This window comes from Enhydra lutris, unplaced genomic scaffold (genome assembly GCF_002288905.1).
Source record: "Enhydra lutris kenyoni isolate GAN:26980312 unplaced genomic scaffold, ASM228890v2 scaffoldscaffold60, whole genome shotgun sequence".
Lineage (NCBI taxonomy): Eukaryota > Metazoa > Chordata > Mammalia > Carnivora > Mustelidae > Enhydra > Enhydra lutris.
Window position 1 is genome coordinate 11,817,146 of NW_019154144.1, and position 26,432 is coordinate 11,843,577.

Genomic DNA, 26,432 nt, shown 5'->3' on the forward strand with positions numbered 1-26,432 from the left:
CAGTTGTTGAACAAGTCCAAATTGTCTAACTTTTGGAAACATTTTTTTCTTTCCCGTTTTAAGTGTCCTCCTCTTCTTGGTACGTTCCATTGATTTACTGCCCACTGGGATACAACATTTGCTAATTAATTTAGACTGTCAGTTTGCTGAAGCAGAATTTTGCAAGTAATGCGTCTATTACCTAAATATATTCCATACGTCTATATTACGGAAACAATACTTTATATTTAAAATATCAGAATAGCTCTATAATACAATATGCTTTTAATAACAGTACAAACCAGAGGAAATAAATCAAACAAGGCTGCATAGGTGATATCATTTGCACATTTCACAAAGCAATCATGTACAATAACTGATATACTAATTACTCCAGAAAGTCAGTATTCGTACAGAAAAAGAATTACCAGAGGTCACATAATGTTTGTTTTCAAAATAGACAAGGTGCCTTTCACTGGACTTCACTGTACCCCAGAGAGATACCCAAGACTCATGTCAGAATCTCAACACAAAGAAAAAACTGGAAGGAAGGAAAAAAAGATATTTACATAGACTCAGGAGGAAGAAACATCTTTTTAAAAGTTACTCTAGGATGTAGTAAGATTTTAAGAGTGATTTCAGCTGTAGTTGCCTCTTTAATGAACAAATGGGGGACTCTAAGGCTCGTTGTATGAGGGCACAAGAGGAGGAAAGAAGGTGGACACAGCAACAGGATTGGGAACCCAAGGGACTCTGGCACCAACGAGTTCTATCACATATGCAGAAGGCACTGCTTAGAGGAATGATGGTTTCCAAAACCAGACATATTTTGGAGTGGCCAACAGTGAAGATGGCTGGAGAGGAGGTTATTCAATGAATTTTCAAAATAGCAGAAGTCACAGTGGGAAGCTTACAATAGAGGTGGCCTCCTATAGGAAAAATCTTTCAGGAACAATTGTGTTCTTGTTAAACATGTAGGAAAAACCAAGCCAACAGATCTGCAATTCACATGCAAGACAAAGCAAGTGAGATCCAGGCTAAGTACACAGAAAGAAATCAGAGCCCTCTCAAAATTGCAAAAGGAACACTTTTGTACACCTGCTCCTTTTATTGTGCTGATTAAGGGCATTCCACGTGACTTGAAAATACTGATGGGATGCAAAGCCAATTAACCTGGTCTGTCAGTTATAGGTAACTGCAAAATATTAAAACATAATGACACAGAATTATAGCTGAGGTTGCTAAAGGCTAAAAAAATTCCCCAATTTCTAACTTACACTAAGAGCCTTGAAAATAAATTCAAGAACAACTTACAACTGGCTTGTCGGGTTTTCCAATTAACTGCCCCAATTTTTTTAACAAGCTCTAGTCCCTTTGGTAGCCATCTGCACTCAGGGACATGAAGTGTTCTGCACCTCAGTAAAGTCCTATTTTAAATTTTCCTCCTTTTACCTAAATTTCCACAGTGTGCTGTGTAATCTGCAGGACAGAAGGGAGGGAGGGATAAAGTGTGTGAGTCTTAACATAATCCTTAGAGGCAGAGCTACAAAACCACCTCCACCTACACCAAAATAAAAGCACAGAAGGATGAGGGGAAACATTTGCTAAAGCTCAGCGCAGAAAGGTTAGGTTGACCCCCAACTACCAGTTCTGAGAGAGGAGTATGAGCACGGTTTTAGACGCAAGACTCCCTTTTTGAGCCACAGACATCATCACGAGGCCCCTCGGGAGCAACTGAAGGAACACAGCACACAGGCATCTATCAGAGGACTCAATGCTCTGCATGCACTTAGTTCACGGGAAGACAGGAGCAGATGGGAGTTTTTTCAAATACATACATAAAAAAAAAAAAAATGTATTAAGTTCTCCTAGACATGAAACGCAAAATGTCTGTAACTATACATCGCTCTCCTGCCAAAACAGAGCCCAAAACGTTGAGTATGCAAGTACTAATTACAATGATTTTAAGATTAGTCAGAAACACCGCGTAGCATCCCGAAGTGTACAAACCAGTTAAACATGTATAAAATTAGTACTAATCCAGTTAGAAATACAAAATGAAAATTATGGATGCTGCCTCAAATATCTGGGATTCCACAAATTTACAAGCAGACTATGTAACAAAGTAGACTCTAGTTTTAAGAAAACATTACAGTTCAATATCTATTCCAAAATGATCTCAAGTCCCAACGATAACATCAAAAATCATTTATCTGGAAATTAGAACCATTTAAATGTTTGTACAAATTTGCAAATAACAAAATAAACAAACAAAAAAAATAGAAAAGACCTGTACAAGGCTGGCATTTAATCTATTCCCCCCCCCCAAAAGGTGTTTGACAAGTCCATGAATTCAGCAGACTGATAACAGGCTATCGGTTCTCATGTGAATTGTGTGGCTGTGTGAACAGGCCCAAAGCTATTCCACGGAGGCCCAGGATGGAGAGCTTGGTTCTCTGTGGTTCATCTGTTCAGCGGAACACAGGTAGTACAAACGAAAGTCTAACTTATCAAAGACATGAGACCATCACAGTATTACAAAAAGAGTATAAACTTTCCTTGGACCAAATGGATATATTTAAAAAACAAAACAAAACAAAAAACCAAAAAACACACAAATACAATTCTGTGGCTACTGCTTATGTACAAAACTTGAAAGCACACCAGGATTCAAACGTCTTTTCTGCAATTATATGGTGTAGTGAGTTTGGCACTTCATTGTAATGAAATTTCCAATGGCACAGTCCTTATCTACAGCAGCACAGAACCTGCAAACATCGGGCAGACATCCTGTACAGGAAAAGTGTCTTCACTGCCAAGTCTGACGAAAGGAAAAAAGAAACTTTTTTTTTTTTTTTAATCAAGAAATGAAAAGGAGGGGTGAAGGACATCTTTGGACTGCTTCTCTCAGTTCCTGCTGTCAGACACTCTGAAGTACTTTTAAGTGTAGCCTAGAAAAAACACACAATGAAAATACAGCCAAATTAAAATCAATTCAATTTAACATATTAGAATGACAGACATACTTGGGGGTGAGGGGAAGCTAGAGCTTTCTCAACAGCTCCAACATCATTTGGTGGGGGGGGGGGGATTCAACTTAAGAAAAAACTGCAGTAGTTGATTTGTATCAAACATATTCACTTATGGAAGAGCTACTAAAAAGATGCAGCCATCTAACTGTCAGAAGAAAATCTTTAAAGCAGTCAAAGGAAGCTTCCTTATGCTTTAAAAAAAAAAAAAAATTTACGAGCTGTAAAAAGGGCAGAGAGCGCATGATAAAAGATGCCTCTCTACAAGGAACAGCCAGCTGACATCAGAGGAGGCCAACTGTGGAAGATACACGGCAAGTTACTGTGTTCCTCTCTTTCAAGCTCTGGCTTCAGAAGGTCTTTTGATAGTGGGGTGATCTTACCTGTTCATAACTCACTCTTAGCCTGACACCCAGCTATGTGTCGTCGTCTTGACGCTGTGTGGGAAGCTTTGGTTGGGCAACACATTGTCAAAGTTAAAATCCAAAGTATCTCCATCCATGAGGTCGTTCCGAATGATGGACTCCATGTCACAGTCCAAGCGCTCAATAAACATGCCGTCCAAGTCACTGGGGAGCTTCTCCTGGTGGAGAATGCCCATCCTGCCATAGCCATTGCAGCTGCTCATGGAGGAGTAGGCCCCCAGAGTGTTCATCTGCATGGGGTGGGACAGAGGCACTGGTAGAGCTGTCTTCACTGGGGCCAAACGGTTCATACCCGAGGTGTGGGGCATGGTGTTGACCGCGTGGGGCAAGGCACGCCCATTAACTGCAGATGTTGGCTGGCTATGTCCAGGGTGGGTGTGGGAGCTGGGGTTCATCATTTTGTTATGAGATGCCTGGCTGCCATAGGTTGACATGACCGAATTAGGGCCCATCAACACATTCTGACCAAGGACCCGGCTGTTGGGTTGGGCGACCCCAGGATCAACTGCTGTCATAATGTCATTATGGGGAGGAGAGTCAGAAGTAAGCAACTCCTTCAAGAGTCCCGGCGCACAGTTATACTGATTCATACCTCCATAGCTCGATTTGTTGTCCTGAAGTGTTTGCATAGGCATTTGGGGCAAAGGGCTCATGCTGGACTGGCCGTATGTATATTTTTGGTAGTTTGGGCTGGGTGAATTCAGACTGGTGTTTGGCGGTGCAAATGAGTAGCATGGTGTCTGCTGCATCATGGTGCCAGGTGAAGACTGGGTGGAAACAGTTAATGGCGTTGGTGATGAGAGAAGGTTGAGATTATCCAAAAGATTTTCCATATTTTCAGGATTGCTTATCTCAGACAGACTCGGTAGAGTAGATGCCATCTTTGCAGCAGATGGCGGGTACACCATAGAATGCACATCCCCATCTCCAAGATCATCCTGTTCGGTCATAATGGGAGAAAGTCTCCCACTAATAGTACTAGCATTTGAGCTAGTTCGAGGGCGAAATGTACTCCAGTTATCAAAGTCATCGTTGCTGTGAGAGCCAGGGCTCGCGGGCCACTTAGAAAACTGAGATCCTGGGCTGTCCCCAGCACCCTCCTGGCCAGACTGGAGGGATGCTTTCTTCTTAGCAGCCCGCCCCCGGCTCTTAGCAAATTTACTGTTGTTGTCCATGGAAGCAGCTCTTCTCCGGGGGGATTTTCCACTCTTGCCTCCCTCTGGATTGAGCATCCACCAAGAACTTTTTCCAGTTCCTTCATTCTGCACACGAATGAACTTGCTGTGTAGGGACAGATTATGGCGAATTGAATTCTGTAAAGCAAAACATTACGTTAGAAACACAATACTTCTCCAGTTGGAATACCTACTATTCAGTATAGGTAGACAAGTAAGACAAGTAAAAAAAAAAATTTTAAGTGTGTGGTACAGATTTCAATCTGTACAATCATATGGGCTCTGAACTTCACTATAAAAGCTCAAACCAGTACAAGAAAAACAGTATCTTATCTTAAAAACAGCATGTGCATCTTACTGTAATGAGGGGACAAAATTAAATAAGCACTATTATAGGCATCTTTTATATAGCTATATTTTATAAGGCAATTACACGAACTGGTTTTAAAGCCACTTAAGTTTCTGCTTGGCTACAATGCTATGCAAACAGCACTGTGTAACTAAGTGCTATCAAAAACCCTTCCCGTTCTATCACCCCTAAAACTACTGCCAGTTCTCTTCAGACTGCACATATGCCATTTACATAAGTGAGAAGTTTTATATTACTGGGCCCACATGATTATGGAAAAGAAAGAATTGAAGCAGGGTATATTCTTAGTTAAGAATTAAAAGCCTGAAAACTAGTAAAACCTAAATTCTTTTCTATTTTTCAAGTCCATTAGGCAAATATAGGTGAACATAAGACAAATAGGATCGTATTTCTTATTTTAGAAAGTTGAACTGCCAAAAAGGGGGAGAATTTAAATTCCAGTGTTGTTCACCACCCCCCTCCTCCCCAAAACAACCAGGAGTACATGCCAACTAACTGAACGTCAGTCACTGCATCGGAGGTTAAGCTCTGTCCAAAAAGACCCACTGGGTCAGGAAGAAGAAGCGTCGGCAGTACAAAGCGCCATGCTTCAGCCGCTAAGTATAGGGACTCCATGGTTAAATCGTGCCACGGGTATGCCTAACACAATTAGTAAAGAAAATCAACTTGACTTTGGGAGACTGCTTGGCCCCTAGATGTCTTAGGCTTATCTATAAAACAGAGATAAATAATAAACCCATTTAGGGCTATGCGAGAGATTGAATGACAGAGTTTATAAAATGTCCAATGGTGTCTGGCACATGGTAAGCAGTCCCCAAGAAGTATGTACCAGATCCCAACTTTGGGGGCTCAAGGATATTGCCAATCTGAACCCTGCTCCCCTCTTCCAATTCACTGGGAGTGTGGGTTGGAGCTTAGTGGTAAGGCAAGCATACACCCACAACTCCAAACATACAGGAGGCCAGAGACCGTCTCAAGCTTGGGCAAAAGCAGCAAAGCCAGGCTGCAAACAATAAAGCCCCAATCTGATTCCTCTAATGGATGCATGGTGAGACTGCCAGCACCTGGGGAGCCCCTGGGACATATGGAAAAGGAACAATGGGTTCCAAAGGAAGGACTCCAAGGGTCTCCTGTCCCTTTGTCTTGTGGCTTTTTGTTCCCCATATAGAACAGGGCACACAGCAGACCCTTCCTAGCTGCTCATTCAGCAGCCTCTGTCATCAGGGCCCTGAGCCCAGGTCCAGGAGGATTCTGGGGGTCCTAGACACCTGGGAGCAGGGCCTTGTGCATGACTTCCAAGCCTTCCCTGGCACCCTCTGCCAACCGGGAACAAGGCTTAGCAGACTGAGCCCCCTGGACCTCTTGTGGCCCCTCTCCCCGACCACAAGAAGGCTCTGGCTGGATCGTGGTCAGCTGGGGATGCAGCCACAATGTCCACATCCTTCTGCCACCCATGTGGGATGTAGATGCTTGAGTGCCCATCGCTGTGCCTGAAAGCCTTTGCACAGCAGGACGAGGCAAGGCTTCAACAAAAACGATGAATTCAAGTTCTTTCTTATTAAAAAGAAACTGGAAACAGAAAAGAAAAATAAATCTCCCTTTCTAAAAAGAGATGCGAAAGTCTGAGTAGAGTAAGGCCAGACAGCCAGGGCTGAGAAATCCCTATTTCAAAACACCCTCTGACCCTCTGTACTACATTCCACCCAAGAGTTGCAACAGAGCAGCGACATGACAAGCCCTTCTGCCAGTGCGTACCGTAAGTGTGGGGCAGACACGGGGCTTCTGGGCTGGACGCCGGGGTAGGTGTGCAAGTGGGTGGCAGCCAGTCTCTTTTGTTCTCTAGATTTTCCCCTTCCTTCCCATCTCCTGACCTATCCCCAACTCCAGACAAGCTCCGAGGAAGACTTTAAGTACATAAGAACCCCTAAAAGAGGCCAAGGACTACATTTCTACAATGGTCTATTTTTTTTTTTTAAGATTTTATTTATTTGACAGACAGTGATCACAAGTAGGCAGAGAGGCAGGCAGAGAAAGAGGAGAAAGCTGGCTCCCGGCTGAGGAGAGAGCCCGATGCGGGGCTCGATCCCAGAATCCTGGGATCATGACCCGAGCCAAAGGCAGAGGCTTTAACCCACTGAGCCACGCAGGCGCCCCTCTACAATGGTCTATTTTATTCCCAAAGAGTCTCCAAACCCTACAGAGGTATCTTAAGCACACACACCTATGTATGCTCCAAGAGCCACAGACTCATCTCCCGGGCCCACTAACACCAGCACACCAAGTTCTAAATCCGTCCTGAAGGAAGCAGGGCTGGGGATGGGAGTGGGGGTGTAGACCTGGAAGGGAGCCAAGCGCTCCGCCCCTGTGACATGTTCTATAGGGTGGAAGTCTGGACATTTGCACAATATTCCATCATGACTATCTTGTTCTTGGAACACAACAGACACACAGATAAGCCGCACGAAATCTCTGGAGGAGAGGAAGCTTGACTCCTGTCCTTTTCACATTTAGTTAATGATAAAGAGGGAAGATCCTCCCAGATAATGGCTTCCTGGCTGTCTGCACTGCCTGAGAGGGTGGTGCAGCTCTCCAACACACACGATAATTACATCAGGTCATTGGGACTGCAATTAGGGGACATTTTTAACAAGACTGCAGAATGTGTAATGATGAAATCTTTAAAAAGTTTAGAAAGCATTCAACTAACTCAGGTGGGACTAACTCCTGAGTCAACTAACTCCTACTAAGACTCAGACCTACTTCCCCCCCGCCAAAAAGGGGGTCCACAGCAATCCCCTACTTATCAAAACATCACGCTCCATATTTTTCTAAGAGGACATTTCAGGTCGCTCTTTGAGTAACAGAGCTGTCTTCTAACTTTGCCAACAATTAGAGAAATTTTTTTTCCAAACAGGAAAAGGTTTGCTGTGCAGGGCTTGTTACAAAAATTCCTGTTTTTCATACAGCCAGCGGGGCTCTGGTGGAGGGGGCAGGGGCGGCCAGTAGGTAAAGCTTGTAAAATGTGTGCTGCTATTAATGGTATTATGTCTGCAGATCCCTGTGGGACACAGCCATGGCTGCGGGAACCATAGTGCTCCTGTGAACCATGCAGCACAGCCACACATGACTGCCGGTGCTTGGAGCTACTCAGCTCTTGATGAACAGAACAGTACCTGAGGAACGAGGCAGGCTGTGGAAGACAGAAAACTTGGGCACTGCAAGCCACTTACCCAAATCCTGAGTTTTTACATGACGCCATTCGGGTTTTTTCCCCCCCAAAAAGACACATCAGCAAATTTCCTCTCCACTAGCTGGATTTCCCTGCAGCCTGGGCTTTTTACTAATGCTGAGCTGGATTTCCTCTGCACATACCCTCTCCGCAGCCTGCTCCCCAGACTGTGCCCCCAAGTAAGGCAGAACGTTCTTCTTGGGAAGTCCCACCTGAGACCTGAGGAACGCAGTGGGTCATGTCGGGGGCAGGAGCAGCTGCACAAGGTATGCATTCACTGTTCGGCCTGCTTCTGACTCCCAGGTGCTCGATTTCAGGAGCTCTATGGATTCCAAGCTGCTTATAGGCCAAGGGCTGAAGGACGGTTTTATTTCCTAACCTGAAAGCTCCTAGAAGATGCTCCGTGCATGTGCACGCACAAATACACACGCTCCGCACACAAGACAAACTCAATGCATGTCTGTTGACAGACGTCCCAAACCCATCACAGGGAAGACGTAATGTCTTACACATCTTTACCGATCTGTCCATGCACCGATTCATGGCAAATAACATTTGTTGGGACCTATGTTGTGCTAGGTGCAAGGAAGGGCAAGAGAAGGCATTAGGCAGAGTCTGCCCTCTAGGTGTTTTATGATCTATGATCTACCTGGGGCAAGAACAAGTCCACCTGAACAGCCACTTGGGACAAAAAATGATGCACAAACAACTGTCCAGGTACACGGACATTGTCCTGCCAATGGTCACCACCACCCAACCTCTTCCAACTGCTCTCTCAGCCCAAACGGCCCTCTCTTCTGGAACCATCCCATTCTAAGGCTCTCTGACACAGGACCTTGTTTACTCACCACAATTACGATTCTGCTATGTGTGGTCCCTTGAGGGAGGGCCTGGCTCCCCACTACACTGTAAGCTGCATGAGCTCGGGCCCTGGTCTGTCTTCTCATACACTGTATCCTCACAGCTCCATCACCAAGAGGCACTCAAGTATCTGTTGAATGGATTAATAGGTTCTGCGTTTACAGGGTTGTTGTGGAGATGAAATGAGATAACACAAGTAAAGTGCTTACCTCAATCAGTGTTAGCTGCCGTTATTATTAGGATAATGGTACCTACAAAATTACACGTCTGTGTTTTAAAGACTTATCTGTATTATAACCATTGGTCTTATTTACGATCATACCTTGCACTGTTGCCACTAACATAAGACTTTTACATGTAAGGTACTGGAAAAATAGACCAATTTGGGGTAAGAGCTAAGACGTTTTCTCTGTGCACTAGATGGTGTCTCGAGTGCTGTGGACAGGTGTTAATAAGGAAGGAATTCAGATACCAAAGCTGATCCATTACTACCCTTGCCAGCAAGTGTCACGAGAACCCTGAAGTCTTCTCAAAGGTGTGGACACCGAGCCTTGCATGTGGGCATCACGCACGGCTGTGGGCTTGCCACGCTCTGGGCTAAGCCAGCGTATGATGGGGGAGCAGTGGCAGGGCAGTGTAATCCCTGCCACTGGCCACAGTCCACAGACCACACTCTGGTATCTCCTCGGGGATGGTTATGACTGAGCACTGCTGGTCCTCTGCCTCCCTGGCTGGAATTAAGCTAGGCTCTGAGGCTGGCCCCTGGAGACCCTGAGGACACAGGACAGGAATTTCCCCTCTCTAGGATGCTCCCAACCCTCTGTCTAAAGCAGTGATCAGAGAGTCACTGAAGCACAAGCAAGAAGAAATCTTCACACCTTTCATTTACTTCTAAGTTTTTTATTCATTTTAAATCTATAATTGCAAATATGTTACATAATGTATGCAATGAATTGTACTACAAATTAATAAATGGAATATTGGAGAGCGTATGTGATTTTTACAAAAACATTTAGACACTCCTAGTGTATTATAGTAGGCTTCTAGTCTACCAGAAACCTGAACAAAGAAAATCTAGGGAGCAAACCAGCCCCAGAGTCAAGTCTAGCAAACTGTTTGGCCCCCCAGACCTGGGTTGAAGAAACGGTCTAGTTTAGCCCTTGGTCTACATCCCCCCACTGCCCCTGCCCTGCCCTGGGCTCCTTCCTGACCACTTCTCTGTACCTTAGACCCTCATCATCCTGAATTCTGCTGTCTGACTTAGGCTGGCTCCACCTAGCCTATCTACTTGTGTATGTGGAGACCATCACCTCTTGGCCATGGCTCTTGCCATACTCTACTTTTTTTCCTGCTTGGCAGTTCTAAGACTACTCTGGTCTTTGTGTTTAACCAAAAAAAAAAAAAAAAAACCATCAACTTAAGTTGGCCTTCATACTTTATGTCTGAATTTTACTTTATACACAACTGCTTTTAAAACCTCATCTGGGGGCGCCTGGGTGTGGCTCAGTGGGTTAAGCATCTGCCTTCAGCTCAGGTCATGATCTCAGGGTCCTGGGATTCATTGGGCTCTCTGCTCAGCAGGGAGCCTGCTACCCACCCCCCACTGCCTGCCTCTCTGCCTACTTGTGCTCGCTCGCTCTCTCTCGCTCTCTGTCAAATAAATAAATAAAATCTTAAAAAAAAAAAAAAAAAAGTCCTCATCTGATCCCATACTTGGAAGATCGTTATAAGGCAGATATTACTGAACCTGTTTCAGAAATGGGAAAACAGGCTCAGAAAATGAACTGTCCAACCAGGATTCAGACCAAGGTTTCATGAGTCTGCGTGTAGCACTGCTGCCAGCTAGAAAACCCACCTCCTTGGCTCCTCCATCAGTAAGAAGAAGCAAAAGAACATACTTAAGACTAAGGTTATATGAATGCATCTTGAGGGAGTGGAAATAATTCTGCTTACAAAGACTAGTTTACAAAACTAATTTTCTGCCTCACTGGATAATAGATTTACAAACTATGATTTGCTTTACTTCTAAAGGGTTACGCTTTATGGCAGAAAAGCATAGCAGCTAAGTGTGAACTTCAAGTACCAGCAGCACCCTGGGGAAAGCGTGTGTAAGGAGGCTGTGGGGACCCACAGGAAAATGGAAAGGCCCCAGGGGCCCCTGCAGCCTAGAAATGCCCATCACCCTGCCACAGGGTGGGTGTGAGCAACAGTCACCAAGTCAAACAAAAAGAACTTCAAACTAAGACACTGGAACACATGACTAAATGAACTTGTTGTTCTAGAAATTCTAGAAATTCTTTCAAAATGCTAGACAAACTAGATTTTTCCAAAAGCATTTTATCTAATTTCTGTGAACTCTGCCAATGCATGTAATTGTTCTGTAGACTCCCAGCATGGACTTGCCTCCCTCCTCCTGCTTCCTCTCTTTTACACCATCTCTTCCTGCACTTCTACGAGTGAAAACAAACTAAGGAGAAAGTCGGAATAATCTGTATTCAACAGAGTTCCCATTAGAGTTGCTAATAAAACAACTTTGTAAAATAATCCATTCTGCCTGCAAACAGAGGGAAAACATGTGACCGTTTGCCAACTGTTCTTTTTACAAGTGACGTCAATAGACACGCTATCAATAGCCAGCATATAGATTCGACTTTGAAAAGTGTTGTAATAAAAGATCTGCTGTGAATAGCTAATCTACATGCTTACACATTAGGCTCCAGCAGCATTCAGCTCTTCTTCCAAAAGGCTATCACTGCCCAGGAACCTATCCTTCTTGCCTGGACACCAATGATCCCATAGGCCACTCTCCCCGGGGGTCTGCACTGGGGAGGACTCAGGCGTCTCCAGTGAGCCCAGGGCTGTGAAGAAAGGACTCACAGCCTCATAGTATTTGCAAACTAGAAGGCACTGGGAAGGTCATCCGGCCTAACATCCCCATTTCACATTAGGGAAAAGAGAGTTCGGAAAGATTAAAATGCAGATGAAAAATTTATGAGTGTTCATTTACAAAAAGCAGAAGCACATGGGGCTTCACTCCGAGAAGAAATGTAGAGTAAGTATGAAGAACGTGCACCGTCCTTCCCCTAGCCAAGCCAATTCTTAGCTATAGATTCTCAAATGGCTACAGATACACATTTAGCTCTAAACAGTTTTCTCTGACTCAAATCATTCCAAAGAAGGAAAATATGACTACATTAGAGAACCTCCAGCAAAAAAAAAGCATGTGGGAGATTATGCTCTCATGTAAAACAACACCAAAAAGACAAATGTAAGAACTCATGAGCACCCTGAGAAGTTTCACGTTTACGGGGAAGCACACAGAGAGGCAGAACCCAGGGTCAGGCTGACTACCGGTCCACTCTGAGTGAGTGCCTTGATTTCGCTAAGCCTCAGTTTCAGTCTTGCCATTTGTGAAACAGTGATTACACAGGATTGTCACACAGGATGCTTAGGGACTGAACAGCAGCATGTGTATAGAAAGCGCTTAGTGCACCCCTGGACACAAAGCTGAGGAAATAAAGGTTGGATATTTTGTGAAAGGAAGCAAAGGGATATATAAACAGGAATTTTAAAGCTATCGTGAATGATTACAACTTGATTAAAAACCATTCATCACAAACTTCCTGTTTAACAGGCTGCCAGCCTTCCTCAGACTTGTTTCCATGTCCTCACAACTGAACTATAATCCTTCTCTTACAGAAAAATTGTTTTCGCCCTTAAGATTTTAAATGCAAAAATGTGATTCTTTAAATAGTGTGTTCTGTTGGCTTTTTGGATAACCTATGTCAGAACACATGTGTGCCCATGGGGTTGTTCAAGAAGGAGACAGACCAGCTGACTGATGACAGATTATATTCAGGAGGGCAATTATTAGAACAGTGCTCTTACTCGTTTCTTCTCACAGTGGTCACTCACCACTGTTTACTTTGCTGAGAAGAAACCCTATAACCCCTTCAGAGGTGGCGGATTTCACAAACACACTGCAGGACAAAATATCTGTAAAAAGGTAAGCTACAAGTGAATGGGACCAGAGTACTAGTAAACAATGAGGGAAGACAGGCACTCCCAGCCTTGAAGGAAGGAAAAGAAGAAACCCGCAATGCAGAAAACAGATGACCATCCGTGGATGTAAGACGACGCTTGCCTGATCTTTGACAAGCTCTCATATTAGTCAAAAGCCTAAATATTTCAAAATAACATGCCAGCGAATAACCTCAATGGTTTAGGATTCAAGAACAAATCTTCAGGGGCGCCTGGGTGGCTCAGTGGGTTAAAGCCTCTGCCTTCGGCTCAGGTCATGATCCCAGGACCCTGGGATGGAGCCCCACATTGGGCTCTCTGCTCAGCAGGGATCCTACTTCCTCCTCTCTCTCTGCCTGCCTCTCTGCCTACTTGTGATCTCTATCTGTCAAATAAATAAATAAAATCTTAAAAAAAAAAAAAACAGATCTTCAGGGATAGAACAGAAAATTTACTTAATGATAACAAAACTCTCACAAGCTTTGATTTTTCGGAAGGACATAATCAAAAAGAAGCAAGTGCTTCCCCTTGCTGTGTCCTACAGCAAAACCCCGTATCAAAGAAAGTTACTGTCTTAGGAAGAAAGGGTAAAGCCCTTAATTTTCAGAACATGAAAGGAAAGTCTTTCCTGTACCATTTAACGCCCATGTCTTACATACTATCAGAAACTAGGAACCCCAAAATACAAAACTCCAAAAAAATCCAGGTAAGATTGAAACCTTAGCTATAGCTATAGATATAAGCATCTTTCCTCATGTTCCAGATCATGGGGTGTTTATCTTAATCACTCTCCCTCTAGGACTTCCATAAAAGTTGCTAATGTGGACCCCTGTTTTAAGTCTAGAAAACAGAAACTACCTCAGGCTGTCATACACTTAGGCCAGATCACCACAAAATCCAACAAGGCCACTCTCAAGTGAGTGTCATTAACCCTGGCTAATTAGGTCCCAGTGGTGGACAGAGAGAGACTAAATTTCATTTAGCTAGAATTCTCTTAAACGTGTGTGTGTGTGTGTGTGTGTGTGTGTGTGTGTGTGTGTGTGTGTCTTTAAGGGATCTGTAGGCTAACTAAGGATTTCAACATGGAGCTTGTTTCTCTTGGGATTAATTTCATTTCTGCGCAGCGTGTAGGCATACCTGGCAACCCTTTAACCCACCTCCTTCCTCAGGGAGACATACAGACCAGGCTCTGCCAAGTCCACAGCAGAGAGCTTCAACTCCCCACCCTGCCCATTTAGGTGACCTAAAGGAGCCAATCCTTTCTGAAACTTTTCTGTTTTCAAGATTGGTCTCTGAGCGCAGTGTGGAGCCCAACTAGGGGCTCAGTCTAATGACCCTGAGATCATGACCTGAGCAGAAATCTAGAGTCAGGTGCTTAACTGACTGAGCCATCCAGGTGCTCCTGAAATTGAAACTCTGATTTAATTGTTCTGCTCAGAATATGGACTTCTTGCTGCTGCTGCCTATGACTGCCTCAGACACATAAGGCCGCACCACAGCATAATGTTAAGAGGAAATTCATTTGTTGCTGAAGTGATACTGCTGTTTCCTAATTAAACTTTTTGTCCACTTTGTAGGCCATACCATTTTTCTCATCTCAATGGCTCTACAAATGCTCTGCTTTACAACACAATTAACTACCTCTGTATTTGGCTACCAGAGTAAGGTAAAATAAAAACAAAGAACACTTTAGAAGTTATTTTTTTCTGATGAATAACACAGATTAGGCATAAAATGAAAACAGCACAAACAGTTTGATCAATTTTCAAGTTTTCTAAAGTTATTAAAGGACCAGAGTGAACATTAAAATATATTGTTGAGGTTAGTGACGAGTCCATCCAATCTGTTCATGTTAGGTGAAATGTTTATTCTGGTTATGTGCCCCAACTCTTGACAAGAGCCGGTGAAAAACTTTATGAACTGAATATAAATTCAAAGGCAAGAACACTGAAACTTTGATAGATTAAAGTCTCTAGAATAGGGGCACCTGGGTGGCTCAGTCAGTTAAGTGTCTGCCTTCACCTCAGATCATGATCTCAGGGTTCTGGGATCGAGCCCTACATCGGGCTCCCTGCTCGGTGGGAAGCCCACTTCTCCCTCTTCCTGCCGCTCCCCTTGCTTCTGCTCTGTCAAATAAATAAATAAAATCTTCTAAAAGAAAGTAAAATCTCTAGGACAACATCCCATCCATAGAATACACGATCTAGAATTGTTTTTTACCCTAAATATGTTCACTGCCTGGAAAATCTAGGGAAAAATGAATCCACTGAATGCATAATCTATCTACCCAAGAACTGCTACTCTTAGTGCACAGAATTTAGAAGTATGAAGTCAAAGTGTCTTTTTTCTATTTTGGAACTCAAATATCACAAATCCAGATTACAGAAAGAATGGAAAGAAACTGCAAAAATATAATATTCTGAATTATATATTATCTGCAAAATAAAGTTTCCTTAGTTATATAGAATCTTGAAAATAGCTTGCTTGCCCAATACTCTGGCTAAGGGGCCTAAAGCAACAATGAGTTGTGAATGCTTAGCATACATTATTTTTTCTTTGGGGCCACCTCCCAAAAACTCTTGTCCCAAATCAAATAGCTATTAAAAAAAAAAAAAAAAAAAAAAAAAATCACCAGCTGACTTAATACCAAAACCTAATAGCAAAACCATTTAGGCCCTTCTGCTTCATGATAAAATAAAATCTCCCCTGCCATGGGAGCCTGGGCCCAAGCCAGGGCTGTTTCCAAGCATCCTGTAGATATCGGGATCCAATTCAGCAAGCAGACCACATGCTGCATAACAGCCCTACTCTCCACACCTTCTTTCCAACCGACTGAGGCTCCTTCAGCACCACCAGGAGTCCCAAAGAACCCCCAAATGTTTCAGAAATGCAGCCTTCATTGTTACCTAAAGGCCTACAAATATTATAACCTTCAAGGCTTCCCACAATGTGTCCACCCCAATACCACACCTGCCCACCAGCACAGATCCTCTAACCACCTCTCAAACAGCATTTGTACACAGGGCTCTCCAGGCAATATGGTACTGTGCTTACTTGTAAGACTGGCTTTCTTCCCCATCGTAAGCACCCATGCCATGAGCAGCAGTTGCCTCACCCCTGCATAGTCATGGACACTCCACCAGAAGTTAAGTGCATTTAAGGTTAGTGGTGCCCACTGGATCTATAACCTGTCAGGTCTCAGGTCAAGATGAAGGTCAATCCTGGGAGAAAGGACTTGGCCAAGATCATCCTTGGGTTCAGGGGATGCTGGAAGACCCTAGCCTTCAAGTTGAGTCTGCCCTGGAAACAGATTTAGATGACCTGGGGACATCCCACTATGAATCCTTTGTGTTTCATAGTTTTTGAGCTCAGCTGCAGGGCTAGGCAGGTCCATATTCCAGAGAGAGGAGAGAAATCCAGGCAAGACAAAAAGGATCCCAAACCACCTGAGGACTCCCACCTGAGCAATCGGCAAACCTTTACATCTGCAAAGTTTTCTTCGCATTAAATTTTTTACTCTAATGCTGCACTTTCAACTCATGTCCTCTTTGGAAACATGAACACTGCAGCTAAGAATTAAAAGTACAAGACTGTGTTTATAAATCTCCAAAGATAAAAATCTCACAGCTACTTTTAGTAGTAATAAATATCATGTTTAGGAAGGCATTGTCTTTTAAAATGCACTAACTACACATAATGCTCATTTGCTGTTTTTAGCTGAAAAAGCAAAGGGAGAATTTTGTACAGTTAGCTCTATCTTAAACACTTAGAGAGAAACCAGCAAAGGGAAATGAATAAATGAACCACTTCCTAGGATGATTCAAACCAATGGAAAATTAAAACTTCTCACCTGAGCCCAAAGTTGGTGATATACCTTAAACTCCTCTTTGGAACTCACTGCTCCCTGTTCTCAGTCTGAACTCCCTCCAAACGGAACTGTGAATAGCAACCATCATGCCTGGAATCTTGCACACAGTATAAATGCTTTGCATCTCTCCGAAGCTACTGCACTTAAGGATATTGAACCACAGCTAGGATCTATACCACAATTTATTTATGTAGTATATTCAGGGATGCCCTTTCCTCCACTTAATCTTTAAGAATTATGTATTTGCCAATAAGATTCAGTATTAAGGGTCTTCCCATAGGGCAGGTCCTGTAACTGGGTCCAAGTTAGGTCACGGACTCCAAAGGTTGATCTGACATGACAGGTCAGATGGTGCCCCAGGGCCTTGCCACCATATCACCCAAAGGAGCACTGTGATGACTGAGCACATGTTTGGAAACCATGAAGAATATTCAAAATGTAAGATACTAACAACTTCCACCACACGAGAGAATTCTTCTGTAACTTGATATTCCGGAACAGAAGTAATAAGGTTTTCTAGAAGTTGTCACTCCTGTTATCACGGATATCTAACTACAAGCAGTGACATCGATCTAAGAGACAGCTTCAGCATGTCACCTCCTCTCAAAGTCACTCTTCTCTAAACCAATGGCAGTCTCTTTGGTATTAATTTTTTATTACTGAGAAAAGCAATTCAGTCAAATTCTCTTTTTTAAAATGTTTTATTTGTCAGAGAGAGAGAGAGAGGGAAGAGTGCATGCGGGGGGACGGGGCAGAGGGAAAAGCAGGCCACCCACCAAGCAAGGAGCCTGGTGCAGGACCCTGGGATCATGACCTGATCTAAAGGCAGACACTTAACTGCCTGAGCCACCCAGCGTCCCAATTAAGTCAAATTCTGACAACCTAGTTAAGGTTGTAATGGATAGCTTAGAATTGTTACGGAATTGAACAAAATTTGAAATAATCATTCTTCAGTGCAACCCTAGCCCCAGAAGATAAAGATTTCATCTTAACCATTTTTAAAGTCCACAATACATTTCTATTAAAGAATTCATGAAGAGAGACACCAATATATTGGATAACCATTTCAGTCCTCAAAGTAGCTATAAATTAAGCCAGAGTATCATACAATTTTAGAAAACCTAATTTTCTAGATTGGGTTATGTGTGTGTTTGTGCACACACAAACCTGACTGTTCTAAAAAGACCATAGGATGAATGAGGGTTGGAATAGAACATGCTCAGTCAATCCCAGCCCACTGTCGGGGAGGGTTGGGAGGGGGTGATGCCACCGTGTACCAAGAAGGAAGGATCTCACAGGACCTGATGTCAGTCATTGTTACTGGAATACAAACAAAAGATAAAATTTTACCTTTGTTTTGAAATTGGGAAATCCATCCAAAATTAATCAAGAAATTGAGCAAAGCCTAGTTGAAATCAGTCTAATGCAAAGCATTTAAATCTACTGATAATCTCAGAAATTAATTTATTTACATTCACATTTCAGTTTGAAACTTGGCCAAACTAAAAAGCAACCAATGGAATTTTCATTCAACACAATGTTCTATTGAGCACCTACTGCATACCGAGTCCTATGGAAACAACAAAGTAGCATGAGCTTTCCTGTTTCCTGTATATGTATATGTGTATAGTATGTGTATGTGTATGTATATGTGTGTATGTATATATGGGTGACAGCACAACAAAGGAGGATTCGGATTGCTGAATAAGGGAAAGGGATTCTTAATGTGAGGGCAGAGCATGAATCAAAGTTGACAGCATACTGTGTGGTAGCTAAGAACATGTGTTCTAAAACCAGAAACCTGGACTCAATCCAGTTGCCACCATATACCGCATGTGGACTCCTATGCAAGTGACACGCATCTTACAGTATTTATCTTATTGATTCACTGTACTGAATGTTCAGTATGTGCAAAATGCCCAATAAATATCAGCTAAGTAATATTTTTGAGAAAAAATATCTTAAAGCACTAACAGAACATGTCTAGAGAAGTCAGAAGAATAAGTTCAAACACAGAAAGAGGGGAAAATGGTGGGAAATTACTTTTAAAAAAGACTAGGAGCAGGACACGATATGGCTCAGTCGTTAGGCATCTGCCTTCGGCTCAGGTCACGATCCCAAGGTCCTCCGATGGAGCCCCACGTCCAGCTCCCTGCTCAGAAGGAAGCTTGCTTCTCCCTCCCCCACTCCCCTTGCTTCCGTTCCCTCTCTCGCTCTGACTCTCTGTCAAATAAGTAAGTAAAATCTTTAAAAAAACAAAAACAAAAAACTAGGAGCCAGGAGCTTGTTGTATTGCATCCAACATGTAATAAAGAGCAGACAAAAGATCAGAATAAAGTATGATGTGGAACCTGGAGTAAAGTACCAACCTACCTCCCTACAAGATGGTGGGAGGGAAGAGTCTGTGTCCTGCTTGGAAAGTAGAGGCTTCTTTGTCCAAAAATGTAAATATGTGTGGGTGCCCGTATTTTTATGTGCATATACACTTTTGTTGCTAAGCAGAAGCCTCTCAGGGAGGTGCTATTTCGGCACCATTCTTCCCCACCCCAAGAGGTGTCCATGGTTCCACCTGCTAAGGGGACACGGCCACAGCTCTCGTGGAGAGACCCGTGCACAGAGTCAGCCTCACAGCTGTCATCCTTGGGACCCAATCTATCGGAAAATGATGGAGTTTTACACTCAAGCAGCTGTGTGGCTTTTGTCTCATGACTTGAATGCTACCTGGTTGTTCTGGAACTCATGGCATAATCTCTGATTTTTTTCCTAGTCACAGGAGGGCAAGATCTGGGGGGGCAGGAACATTTGTTTTCAAAACAAATTTTAAAACTCCCCTCGTGAAGTCCAGTGTGTTTTCATACTTTCATCCATCGTTCACAACACTTGGCATTCAAATTCCATTCTCACTTTTTCAAAGATTTATTTTTGTTTCTTGAGGTCATTGTCTGGGCTCAACCATAACATCTTTCAGGTTGTTTTGAACTGCTAAAGGGAAATTAAAAGAAATAATGCCCTACAATGTAACCACAAACTGTTTGACATAAACATGGATAAAGCTACAACAAATTATTCACTAGTTAAGTCAGTGTTCTGGTGGCTACATGAAATCCAGGGCCCAAAATGGCCCACTACAGCTGACCACAGTGATGGGACGGTAAGCCCAGATGGCATCTGGCTCCCCAACTGTCCCCCACACAACACTCCCTCCCACCCTCATGGAAGGCACCACACACGCACAAAGGAAAGAAGTCTAAATTGGGGAACTTATTATTTACTAGCTGATTATCCCGTCAGAATTTGGTTGTAAAAGCACATGATGGTGGGCATAAACCCTGCCACCCTGGGCCAACCCCACAGACTTTTTCTTCTTCCACGACAAAGATGCCCAAGCCTCCACCTGCTTCCTGCCTCCTTTCCTTTCTGTCCCAAAGTAAATTAGTGCCACCCAATTTGCAATCAGGTTGACAATTCACAACGTCACTAGCAAACAAAGAAGCAGCAGCAGACAGTGGAAATATTTTATCAAATGCAGGTCACACAGTGTCTTGCGTTCTCTCATCACTTTTCCAGAGGGACAGCTAAAGACCACTTGCTGGGAGGAAGATCACACCTTAGGTTGTTAACTTTCCCATCTACCTCGCAGCACCTTCTCCCAGTCAGTCCTCCTACTGGATCATTTTACTATCCACACCAAAACAAAAACCAAACAAAAAACCTGCAATTAATTCAGAGTTTCTATTTTCTGATTTAAAAATACTACTGTACTATATAACTTTTGATATACACTCAATTCCTGGAACAGTTTAGGATGAAAGCAGATTCTCTGCTATTAGGAGGAAAACAGAAAAGGGGGTGGAAATCAGGGGCACCTAGGTGGCTCAGTGGGTTAATAAGCCTCTGCCTTCAGCTCAGGTCATGATCTCAGGGTCCTGGGATAGAGTCCCGCATTCCCACTTTGGGCTCTCTGCTCAGCAGGGAGCCTGCTTCCTGCCCTCCCCTCCCCCCCGCCTACTTGTGATCTCTGTCAAATAAATGAATAAATAAAATATTTAAAGAAAAAAGTCAAGTGTGATATCCAAGATCAGTTCTAAGAAGCTGGACTTGCTTCCTTGGTCTGAGATTTCAATGCAAAATAATCCATCATTTCTCTCTGGTTGGAACAATTCACTTCAAAATAAAGGAGTTTTGTTAGAAGTTCTGCATCTGCTGAAAGGAAGGAGCAAAGCTGATTAATGAGATGTCTGTAAAATCTGCCACTTGCACCTTTGTCATCACCCCCCAACATTAGCCAATCTCGTAAGAGTAACAAGTGCAAAGTTGACTATTAAATATTAAAGAAAGCTGGGGGTAGGCGTGTTGACGCAGTTGGCTTCATCCGGGGAATGTGCCTTGTCAAGCGTGTGCCAAGATGCAGCAGCGCGCTGTTCTGGGTCCAGATTTCTTAAGTCCATCCTTGCCAACAGTGCAGCTGTCAGGCAGGTTACAGTTCATGGATCTTTACCTGACAACCCAGACAACTGGTCCCAGAATGCTGATCCCGTTGATTAAGAACCCTCCTCCGTGAAGCGCCTCCAGAACTGCTGACGAGGACGTGATCACAAGGATTCCCCGTGGCCAGCCTCCTACTCCACCCCCAGGGCAGTCTTCACTCCCCACCATCATCCCCAATCACTGCCTGTGTAATAGCATCCCCTGGATTTTCCCTCCAGGTCCCTGCAGATTAAATTTTCCTCTAACCACTGAGGTCTCCTGGCACACTTCTAAAGTAAGCCCAGGACCAAGAAGCACATTCACAGTACAGTGAAGCATCCTGAACATGAGCTCCAAACAACCATGATTCCTCTCAAGGTGAAAAGAGCTCACTGAGGACATACAGTCCGGACATGTGGTCACAAAAATTCTTCACACTAATACACAAAGCAAAGCAAAAAACACCCTCCAGTACACTTTTTGTTTGGTAGATGCGGTAACACAAACCCTGCCCTACACATACATACATACATACACACATACACACACACACACAACCACCCCCACCCCAATGATTCTTGACAGACTCTGCTGTGAAATCGATGTTTAGTGGCACACACTTTGAAAAATGCTGCCCCAATGGCAAGACGGTGGTGAAAAGGAAGACCTAAGTCTAACTCTGTCTTTGTATGTAACACTTTGAACACATTTTATATCCTGTGTGTCTTAGCTTTCTTGTCTACAAAGTGGAAAAAATAACGCTTTTCCTAACTGCCTTTCATAACTATCCATTATGAAAAGGCATAATGGATACCACTGCTTCAAAAAGCATAAACCAAGTACTACGCATTTGTGAGATTTTAGGATTGTGCCCAGGGCAGAAGGGGACACTAATATGAAGCTGGAGAGCTGCCCCCAAACTTCCTACCAAAGAACCAGCTCTCCCAGTTACCCTGGAAAGGCCAGGTGCACTGTGAACCATACCTCTTATTCTTGGAGGAATGAAGGAGACACTGACTGTCCAACCAGGTCAGACTTCTCTGTATGAAGCGGGTCTTCCATAGACCCTTCCCCCAAACATCACACAGTTAACAGCAACAGTGTCTTCAAAATACACAAGGCAGTGGCGCCTGGGTGACTCAGTTGGTTGAGCGTCTGCCTTTGGCTCAGGTCATTGTCAGGTCAAGTCATACCCACATTGGTATCCCTGCTCAGCAGGGAGTCTGCCTCCCCTCCCCCTGCACCTTCTCTCTCTCTTTCTCTCTCTCATAAATAAAATCTTTTAAACAAATACACAAGGCAGAGCTACCAGGGAAGAAGAATGGGCCCACTTTCATTTCATTTCCAAATCTCTTCCATCTCCCTAAATGCTTTTGTGAGAGGAAGAGACAGACAAGACACAGGAAGCAGAAGAGAAAGGAAGAGGAAACATGGGAGGACTGTAGCAGGCTGATTTGCTTGGAAGACAGCTGAATGAAACAATTAAAGAATCCTGAGAGTTCTCCTGGGTCAGGAAAACACTCTTTTGGCTGTGACACCATTCCTCACACTGTAAGAACTCTGATGTGAGCAGAGGGGAACAGAACCTGCACACGGTCTCTCCTATGAGCACAGCGAGTAGCAGAACTAGTGTCGAACCAGACTGGGCAAAAATAGCGACTAGAATTGGAAAGTCTGCATACAACATTTGACAAAGAATGTCAATTATGACGTCCCTGAAACCTCTAGTGCATGCTTTTATTAGAATCTGTAGCTAATATAAATGGTGCTCTTCATTGCGTTACGTAAGATCTGCATCGTCAATTATTTCTTTTACAAGATATTTTAATGAATATAATGATTTTGTCTCTGGATGGGCAAGGTTATAGGGATTTTCACTTTCTAGTTTACCTTTACATGTTATCATTTTTGCCACTGTTAAAAGAACGAGCCTGTATAACTTTATAATCAGAATAAAGCTATTTCCTTTGGAGGGTGGGAGTGGAGGACAAATAAAATACTTAGGCCTATTCTTTCAGGCATTCATTCAAAAAATAAAAATAACATGTTAACACTGATTTCCTATCAAGTGCCAGGACCTGTATCAATGTGATAAACACACACACACACACACACACACTCTTACATAATCAAATAAAATGAAGTTCACAAACCATATCCTAAGATTTTTGTTTTTCCAGGAAATAGTAGTTCTTTCCTTAAGCAGGAAGCGGAAAAAACAATACTGTTACACAAAACTGGTAGGGTACAGTGGTTGAGGAACATGGGCTTGTTATCAGACAAACCTGGATTCTAACCCAGTCTTGGGACTTAGTACATGCGTGACCTTGGCTGAGTCACTTAACCTCTCTATGCTTCAAAGGCCTCATCTGCAAAGTGGGCATAATACTTGCCACTACAACACAGGTTTTTATAAGGATTAAAATTACATAATCGCACAAAGCACTTGTAAGTACAAAATGTCAAGCAAATGTCTAGTCTCTGACTACAGGCAAAGGCTACATTTCATCTGACCTCATGTTACCTCCCCAAACAAATTCGAAAAGCACCCAGTGCTGATTTGTTCTTTTAGGCAAAACACATCCAGGGTACTGGGTCTTAATGTTTATCCAACCATTATTAGCAGTAGCAACAAAAGATGCTGCCATTTCAAGGTGAAAGTCATCCAGGGCACAATCAAGCATAGTAAGTTCAGCCAGAAGTTCAAACACACATGGCTTCAAAACAGCCTCTCCTGTACCTCTTAGTGCTCATGCACACAGAGCGAGTGCTTCAGTTAGGGAGACATGGGCCTTCCTGCGTTAAGGCCAGGAGAGCATATTGGGAGAAATAACAAGAATGACAACATTAAATCAAATGCTAGGGCACTTTCTTGGAGAATACAAGAATACAGAAGAGGATTTAGGCTCTCCACTGAAAAGTGTAGCCGGATTGGTGATCCCTTCCCTTATTTTAGACAGACCCTGAAGAGACACTGCTTGAAGGCAAAAAGGTGCACAAAAATAGAGCACAACAGCCTTCCCACTTGTTGCTGAAACACATTCCTCCACCTTTGAAAAGATACTCATGATAGCTTGCAGAGGGCTGCCCTCAAAGGAGAGTACAAATTGCGTTTAAATTGGGAAACCAGCTGCTCCTTGATCAGTCATCCTTTTATCAACAACAGAACTTTAATTAGCCCCCATCTGCTTCCTGTTTTATGCCGCAAATCTTAACTTTCACCTGTTTGGACCAAACTGTAGTAACTATACCCACAGTAAATAAAAGCAATTAAATTTTCATACAACATGCAATTAATTCTCATTAAGCTCATATTGGGTTATTCAAAATAGTGCATAATTCAAATCAACTATTTTCCCATAAATAACAATGTTTTATACTAAAAATTCAACAGAAACTCTCTCCCACCCACATCTTCTTGAATTTTTTCCATTAAGAAGGTTTTCAAGCTGTCTGGCTTCAATTTCCTGATTTTACTGTTAAGTATGCGGTCATGTCAGGTCATGTAACAACAATGGATAAATCTTAAAAACATAATGCTGACTTTAAAAAAATCAAGTTGCAGAATGATACCTATGTTAACTGACAACATTTATGTAAACGTAGGGAGGGGGAGGCAGCAATGGCCATTCCTCTATAGGGTAGATGGACCTGCATGGATCAGCCCAGCCAGGAGGCAGACTTATTAAAGGAAAGGGACCCTCCAACACAAGAAGACTTAGGCAAGATGACTGACATTTATTAAAACCTGGCAGGGTCACGTGGGTACTAATTATGTTAGCCTCTGTGCTTTCCTATATGTTTAAAATAGCTCAGGGGTGCCTGGGTGGCTCAGTGGGTTAAAGCCTCTGCCTTCGGCTCAGGTCATGATCCCAGGGTCCTGGGATCAAGACCCACATCTGGGCTCTCTGCTCAGCGGGGGAGCCTGCTTCCCTTCCTCTCTCTCTGCCTGAGGCCTCTCTGCCTACTTGTGATCTCTGTCTGTCAAATAAATAAATAAAGTCTTTAAAATAAATAAATAAATAAAATAGTTCATAAAGTTTTAAGGTCAAGACAAATGGAGGATGGCCAGCAGCCAGCAGCCAGCAAGGGAAAGAGAGCTGGCCCTGTACTTTCTTGGCCCCACCACACAGGCACACATCCATCTGACTGCTGGGGTTTGAAAGGCTCCCCAAATGATTCTTATGCCATCCCCAAACTCATCCCTTGAGAAAGGCTGAGTAACAATCCACTCTCAAGGGCAGGGACGCTGCTCACTCATCTCGAAACTGCCCACACTCACCTATCTTATTCGGTACCTGAGATGTAAATATTATCTGAATAAATCAACAGATAAGCAGAAGAGGATTCTTTGTCCTATTGTCTAGCTCAATAACCAAGCACATTAAGTCAATTTTCCTCTCCTGAAGGAGTCTGAACAGAAGAGTAGTTATCACTCCAAACCAATAATCAGAATCTTCTAGAAAGCATGCTGAAAACAGAAACACTTAAACCTCTTGGCTCAGGGGCTGGGATTCAACAGGTAATGAATGAAACAGGACCAGGAACCTGTATTAAAATATTCACCAGGTTTTAAAACAAACAAATGGACTAGCTTAATGGCCAACCTTCCTTTCAGTTCTGATATTCTAATAACCCAACTGTGTTATTTCATATAAATTCTGATTCAATAGCAAAAGGATGAAATCCCAGATATTCTTATTAAGTATCTCGTATGATAGGCGAGTTTGAGAAATGTGGTGTTAGTGGTACTGTGGGTCACTAACACCAAATAATAAAAGGTTATTTATGAGTATGATGTTATTTAATAAATGATTAAGAAAAGATGTTTAAAAGTATAATTATATGGTTATGGATAAAAGCCAGTTAATTCTGAGATCAATTTTTAAATCATCATTGTTTTTTCAGAAAGAAAAACAGAAGCATCGTTAGTGAATGAGGACGTGTCAACCTCACCTTTCAACTTCCTGGAATTTTCCTCCCCCGCTTTCCCCTTTAATATTTCCCTT

General features: G+C 43.1%; 1 protein-coding gene across 1 annotated transcript in view; it reads right to left on the bottom strand.

Moving 5' to 3' along the window:
• Nucleotides 1-2,821: 2,821 nt before the first annotated feature.
• LOC111158571 (forkhead box O1) overlaps nt 2,822-26,432 on the bottom strand; it is a 93,870-nt gene continuing 70,259 nt past the window's right edge. The window contains 2 exon segments of the mRNA XM_022520690.1: nt 2,822-2,930; nt 3,392-4,746. Of these exon segments, the coding sequence (XP_022376398.1) occupies nt 3,409-4,746 (1,338 nt within the window). The 3' untranslated portion in view covers nt 2,822-2,930; nt 3,392-3,408.